The 7325-nt window shown below is 39.9% G+C and overlaps 1 protein-coding gene across 1 annotated transcript; it reads right to left on the reverse strand.

The window, feature by feature from the left end:
- On the reverse strand, window positions 1–1275 carry LOC141628064 (uncharacterized). Its single transcript, XM_074441251.1, has one exon. The coding sequence runs from the start codon at window positions 1273–1275 to the stop codon at window positions 1–3; it is 1275 nt and encodes a 424-aa protein (XP_074297352.1).
- Window positions 1276–7325: the final 6050 nt, after the last annotated feature.

Here is a 7325-nt window from a genome sequence, read left to right on the forward strand (position 1 = left end):
TTACCAAATTGGAAGGATCCTCTTTTTGCTTGTTGATTGTTGTCTTTGACCTTGTGAGTTGGAGTTCCTCAAGGGATTGATTTGGCCATTTTGAAAGCTTCTTGAGGTATCCCCTCCCCAAGAAAGGTTGGGGTTGTCCCTTGACCCAATGTTGTAAGTATTGCCGCTCGGATCATACTTGTAATACCCTCCCCCATTGGGGTTCCTAGAGTTATATTGACTATGCATCATGACACTTGCATTTTCCTTGCTTATCCCTTGTTCTTCCATGATGGGACACGTTTCCATTAGGTGTGGACCTTGACAATAGTTGCACTCCAAGTTAGACCCTTGTGCTCCTCCTTGATTGTTTCCCACTAGTTGAGATACAGTTCTTGTAAGCTCATCCACGGTTTTCTCAAGCTTGTTGTTGGAAGAGGAAGGTGTCTCAATGGAGTTAATAGTCTTGGATTCCTTGGTTCTTCCATAGTTCCTTGTGCTAGCGGCCAACCTTTCTATGATCTCATTTGCCTCCGCCACGTAGTAGTTGTCAACCCCACCGCCCGTAGCGGAATTTACCATGATTTGATATTGTTGGGTAAGACCATCACAAAAGTTGACCAAAAGGTCATCACCACTAAGACCATGGTAGGGACATTGAGCAACCAATTTCTTGAATCTCTCCCAATACTCATATAGGCTTTCACTTTGATCTTGCTCCAGAGAAGTGATGGATTTCTTTGCATGGTTATGTCTCAAGTCGGGGTAGTATTTCTCAAGAAAAGCCGCTTTCATGTCCTTCCAAGAACGGACTGTACCCGGTTGAAGGTAAAACAACCAATCTTTTGCCGCATCTTGTAGTGAAAATGGGAAGGCTCTCAACTTAAATTGATACTCCGTCATACCATTGGGAATGGCCCCTTCACACATCATATAAAATTCGGAAAGATGGCGGTTTGGGTCATCTCCCGTATGTCCATGGAACTTTGGAAGGTTGTGGATGAAGTAGCCTTTTAATTCAAAATTTTCATTAGCCCCCATGGGTGGGTAGGCTATGCAAAGAGGTTGAGTGTCATAATTCCTTTCCCGGAGCTCCCTAATAGTTCTAGTGTCATTCGCCATTGGAGGGTATTCTACTTCAATAGGGTCTACCAAAATTGTTTCAAAGTCTTCTTCTTCAACTTGTCCTCCCCTTGGAGGTCGTTGATACCAAGGGTTGGTGAATAACCAAGAATATGCTCCAAATGCGTCTTCTTCAATGGGAGTGAACTCACCACCTTGTTGGGAACTAGGCATAATCCTTTACACTAAACAAAATGGATTAGAACTACCACTTATTTCTAACAACAAGAAGAAGATAAAAACAACTAAACATGTATTTCACAACTCAAGCTTTTAGCTATGTTTCCCTTCTCCGGCAGCGGCGCCAAAATTTGGTAGCAGTTAAATTGACTAGGTCGTTAAATACTAGAATTAAGCTACCAAATTAGATATTTATAAACCAAACTTGACTCTACACTATGCAATTAAGAATAGTAGTAAAGGGAAGTAAGGGTCGAACCCAAGAGAAGGGATTAAGACTTAAAACTTAAATTGTAAACCATGTGGCAACTAATTAGGCTTCTATTAACTAATTAAGACTCTTAACCATAATTTAGACTTGCTAACTAAGTTTATCAACAAACAATGGTTATGAACAATGGTAAACAAGTGGTGACATAAATGGAGAAAGGCATTTGATTGGAAACAAGCATAACAAAACTAAAGATGTAAACTTTCCTAAGAATCAAACCAACAAACACTTGATATGCAAACAACAATAATATGAGAGGAAACTTGGTATAATCCTACAAGTTCCACATTTTCTCAAAGTATGACTCTTTTCTCTCTAAATTCGTTTACCCAACAACAAACCTCAAGCAAATGATTACCACTATCTAAGCCAACAATGATAATCCTACTTAAACCACAAATTCTAACATTAAACTATGTATGAATTGTAGCAAAGAGCATGAAGAGCAAAACCAAGAAGAAAGTAAATGGAATATCACAAGAGTATGTCTAAGCCAACAAACCCAATGACATATTCAATTTCTACTCACAAAGGTTGATACTTTTAGCCAAGATAACAACAATATGAGTTGCTTCAACCAAACACCACAAAAGTAAGAAACTTTGCAACATTCAAGCAATAAATGAGTGTTATAGAGGAAAGAGTGATCACTTCTCACAACAAAACATTCATCATGACATTCAAACATAGAAATTGAAATAAATGAAAGAGTAGAGACTAAGGAGTCAATACAATGATAAAGATGAAAGCTTGAAATGGATTACACCAAGTAGTGGAAGATTAGCCTTCCATAGTTGTGGACATGGGCCACAGGCCGGTCTGTGGATTTGGGCCACTTATCGATCTGCGGTAACGAGCCACCTGCACGCCAAGCCAATATGTGGACATGCAGCGGTCTTTTGAAAGCCACGCTCTGCGGCGTAAAAAGGCTTTCGACCGGATCGCTTTAGATCGGTCGGTTTCGTCTCGGTAAAGGTATCGAAACGATTAGAGATGTTCGGAGTCACCACCAAGAATTTGTGGGATGCTTGGAACATGTTCAAATCCACTTTATACCTCGGTCAAACGAAGCACAAAGCAGTGTTTGACATAGGTACTAAAGATAAGGACTCGTCCCCCTTTTAGCATTCTATGCCTAAAATGACTCTCGTACGCCCTGGATAAAGCCATCCACTATCCAAAGGTTCTGAGTAAGGGGTGAGGGTACGTATTGGGAAGCCCTTTAATCGGACACCCAATCCCGCCCGCGTTAGCGGCCTCTACTAATCGATCGTGGTTGTTTAAGTGCAAAAGTTGATAAAACGGTGTAAATGCATGAATGCACATCCAAAAGTGTTAACCTAACATGTGAACTTTCTAAGTCGGTTTGTTAATCCAAATATCAAGCATAATATGTCAAGTTGGATTTAGATAGATTTTCATGTGAAAACGGAAATTAAACATCCATTTACCAAGTTCGGGTTATTGTGCTTAACACGATCCATTTATTGAAAAAGGCTGTCAAATGACAAAGTGTAAAAAGGTAAGCTTGTCAATATGATCCGTCATGTATTTGGATTAACCATAATTGGGATCGTCCTAGACAATTTTAAAAATGAGGCAGAACAGTGTCAGGCAGTCCTGTTAAGGCGCGAGCCTATTGGCGAGGTAAGGGGCTCTGCCCAGGTTTTGAAATATGAAAGCAGAGGGCCTCTTGGGGCGCGAGCCATGGGGCGAACCAAGGGGCGTCTCCTGGTTGTTAAAAAGGTTGTTTAAAACCGTATTTATGATGAAAGATTTGCAAATGTCGTTTACATGACTCGGAATAATTACTATTGTGTTAATAACATTCGTTGTCGGATTTGCATATTTGAAAAGTATAGTTTACAAATAAAAATGTAAAATGTTTGATTTGAACTAATCATGTTAACTTCATTTCTTTGTAATTAGTCAAGTTTGTCATCGTACTCGGATTAAACCAACATGGTATAAAGAACCAAGGATGATTATGGATTATGACTAATATGTTTGCAAATGTAAATAAATGAGAAAAATGGTAAATAAAGGAAAAGGGTGTTAAAATACCCACTAAAATGTAATTAACCAAATAACATCATCGACTCACGGAATAAACCGTCATGGTATAAAGAACCAAGGATGATTTTTGTAATGGTCAAAATATGTTTATCATAAAAATGAATTAAAATGTTTGAAATGGTAAAAACCGTAAAAGGAAAGAAGTAAAAATAAAAGAAAGTGTTGTAGGAAAGACGAACTCAAACACATTTGAGTCTGACCCGAGATGCCACAAGAGGCGCGAGCTTCCATGCATAGCAAGGAGCTTCTGTCTCAGGCAAAAACTCGGTTTTGGCTCGTCTAACCTATATTTGAATCGTGTTATGCATTGTTCATGCATATAAACTCATAAAAATAGTGAATACATGAAATAAATGAGATATTAACACCCTCAAACTTACGTGTATTGATGTTTGCGAAATAGACGACTTTAGAGACGGTTTTCTCGTTGTGACTAAATGCGATCAAAGAAGTTTAAAAGAGTGCCTTAAAAAATTATTTTGATTTGAAAATATGTTGAAAATATGTTAATTAAAACATGTTGATTGATGAATTTATTTGGTCAAATGGGTCGATCGAATGCACGGCGATGGTACCAAACAATATGTGTAAGACTTGTGTTTACGATCGGTAGGTCGTAAACACGTGTCGATTTTGTGACTTAGGAAGTCGAGTGTAGAAGTTTAAGGGAGAGGTGAAGGGGCGGACGCTCGCGTGAATGTTGTAGTGTGTGATGGTGGTATTTATAGAGAAATGTGGGATGGTAGGTCAGTTTTGTTTGCTTAGAGGCTAAGCAGACACCTGCTTTAGGCGCGAGCTACCTCGTGATGCAAATGGGTGTATTGTCCCTTTCAAATTGGACGTGGCCTGTTCTCCATCCATTATTGATTTGTGGTAATCAAATATGATGTCGTGTAATAATATGGGCATCTAATAAGATGATTTTGGTGTTACTTGAGGTAGGTGTTTTGTGTGCTTGACTCGGGTTTGACCCGTGTGAGTCGGGATTTGAATTTGGAGTCGGTTTTTGGCTCGGTGTCGGTTTTGACTCTAATTAGGGTTATTTTAACGGAAATGACATGATAAAGACATTCATGGCATTATTTTCGACATCCGAGGTTTGGGTTGACTCGGGTTGACTTAGGTTGACTCGAGTTTCGGGTTTCTGAGTCGGTTTTGGGTCCGAAGACGGTTTTAACTCTAAATAGTGTTATTTTAATGCAAATGAAGTTAGAAAACCATTTATGAAATCATTTTACATATTCGAGTAGTGCATTGAACCGTCTCATGTATAGCCAATCCACGCACGCATATCAAAAATACGTTATAGTCCAATCATAATCGGGTGGTTTTTGGAAGGTGCATATACTGGGTATCTACAGAGCCCCCACTTTGACTGAGGCTTGGACAGGGCAAAAGTCAAAGTATGATCTCCAGGTCAATCGAATATTACATCCTGAAGACCATTGCGACGTCGAGGCGACTCAAGGACCTGCCGTCGGGACCATTTTAGAGTCTGTCGACTTCCGATGCGGGTCGTTTAAAGTCCATTAGACTACGTATAAAGGCTCGCCAGCCATAAGAAGGAATCATACCCAAGGCATCTTCGAGATACGTCCTTGAATCTTTTGCGCGCAAAGGCTCGCCAGCCGGTGTTGAAGGCGGTGCGTTTTGAGGCTCGCCAGCCATAGGAAGGAGTCATACCTGAGACATCTTCGGGATATGTCCTTGAATCGTATCTTGTGTGCGTCCGAAGGCTCTCTAGCTATGATAAGGAGTCGTACCCGAGGCATCTTCGGGATACGTCCTTGAGTTGTATCTTGTTTGCGGACAAAGGCTCGCCAGCCATGTTGAAGCTGCGTTTTAAGGCTCGCCTGCCATAGAAATGAGTCATACTTGAGGCATCTTCGGGATATGTCCTTGAGTCGTATCTTGTGTGCGGATAAAGGCTCACCAGCCATATGCGTTGTAAGGCTCGCCAGCCATCTATGGTCGAATGATCGACTCTGGGAAATAGCCTGTGTGACTTCCAACCAGGTTGACGTTGATAGGTTCGGCTAGGGAGCAACGAACTCCAACTTGATGGGTGCCCTAAACGAGCTCCGTGGGGATGAATCATGTAAGCAAGGCTCTGTGGAAAACCATTTAGGGAGAGCGCTGCGTCGGGATAATAAATGATGTTTCGGGGATCTTTAAATAATTAAATAAGAAATACAAGAGTATTTGCGATTTGGGTTGATTTCACATGTGTGACTTTTTCATATAAGACAAAATGAAAGGTCGTAATTTCTTCAATATTTGATCACCTGATAAGTCCATTTTTCTTAGACAGATCAAGTCTCCCTTTGTCAAGACCTTCCATTACAACTGGTCCTAGAATTATGGTGTTCCAATTCTCGTAATGCTTTCCTACATTCTATAGGAATAAAAATTTAAAACATTATCAGAATGAGAAAAGGATTAAGAGATTCTTAGTATACATGGATCAATAGATGAGAAAATATAGTGCTTACAATTAAACCAACTGCTATACTTAACATTGCGATTTTGTTTCTCCCGGACTTTAGATTAACCTTTTTACTGAAACTAAATCTTCTGGCTTTTCTTCCCCCAAATGCAGATCCAACAAATGATTATATCAATTAATAAATGAGTGAAAATAAAGATCCTTATTTGTAGAGGGAAATTGCTTGGAGGATAGTCGGATACCAATAAGCTGCTCGTTTATGAAGGCATGAACAACATCCCCGGTAGATTCCACTATGAGTGTGGGTGATTTTCCGCCATAGAGGAATGACTCAGATGGCTTAACACAAACACTATAAATAAAACCAACACATGAGGAAACAAGTCATGCCAAGCCGCCAAGGTTTAAAGTTTAAACTATAAATCTATACTTTTTGATAAGAAAATAGAGATATAAGAATCGCTTTTACCTAGTTTTGTACCAGAGATAGTCAGTACTATCCCCGGTGACATTTATTTGCTCTAGTAGACCAAAAGCAGACATGGTTGAGCTATCGTCTACATCAGATATGTCATTGTAACTCTCCCACTGATGTTCGTTGCTTGTCTTTTAATATGGGTCGTTAAGTATGCTTCCCCTAGTATTTGACATTCGGTTTTGATGTGGTAGATTGTGCATTCTACCTCAGTTTTACAATTTACGTTGAAGCATGGAACCTGAGAGTCAAAGAGGACCTCTTAACAGTCAAGAACAAGACACAAGCGGCACATGTAACCTAAGTTTCAGCTGAGAGAAGTTAAGAGTGAAGATTATAAGCAATGAGAACAAGTGAAGAGGTCAAAAGCTCTTGAAATTAGAAGGCCAAAACTGCGAGCCTATGCACAAGCTGCACAAACAGGTGGCACAGCTGCGCACGATTGCGCAGGCAAGGACGTTTTTGGCACAGGCTGCGCAGCCTGCGCAGCTCTGTTTTACGGGGCCTTCTAATCTTCTTTTGGGCTTCTTAACTGGAAATCTTTTTAGGTTTTTGTGAAGCCCTATATATACCCAAGAGTTTGAAGACCTGAAATCATCATACACCATCATATCATATCATCTAATCTCATCATTTAGGGTTTTAATCTTGTAATAATTTAGAAGATAATTTTCATTCAAGTTGTAAGCTTTCGTTATTGTTTTGGGTTTTGAAGACTATGGAAGGCTAAATCCTTCCTTGCTTGGTGTAATTCATCCAAAGTCTCCAACTTTGGT

This window comes from Silene latifolia, chromosome Y, assembly GCF_048544455.1.
Source record: "Silene latifolia isolate original U9 population chromosome Y, ASM4854445v1, whole genome shotgun sequence".
Lineage (NCBI taxonomy): Eukaryota > Viridiplantae > Streptophyta > Magnoliopsida > Caryophyllales > Caryophyllaceae > Silene > Silene latifolia.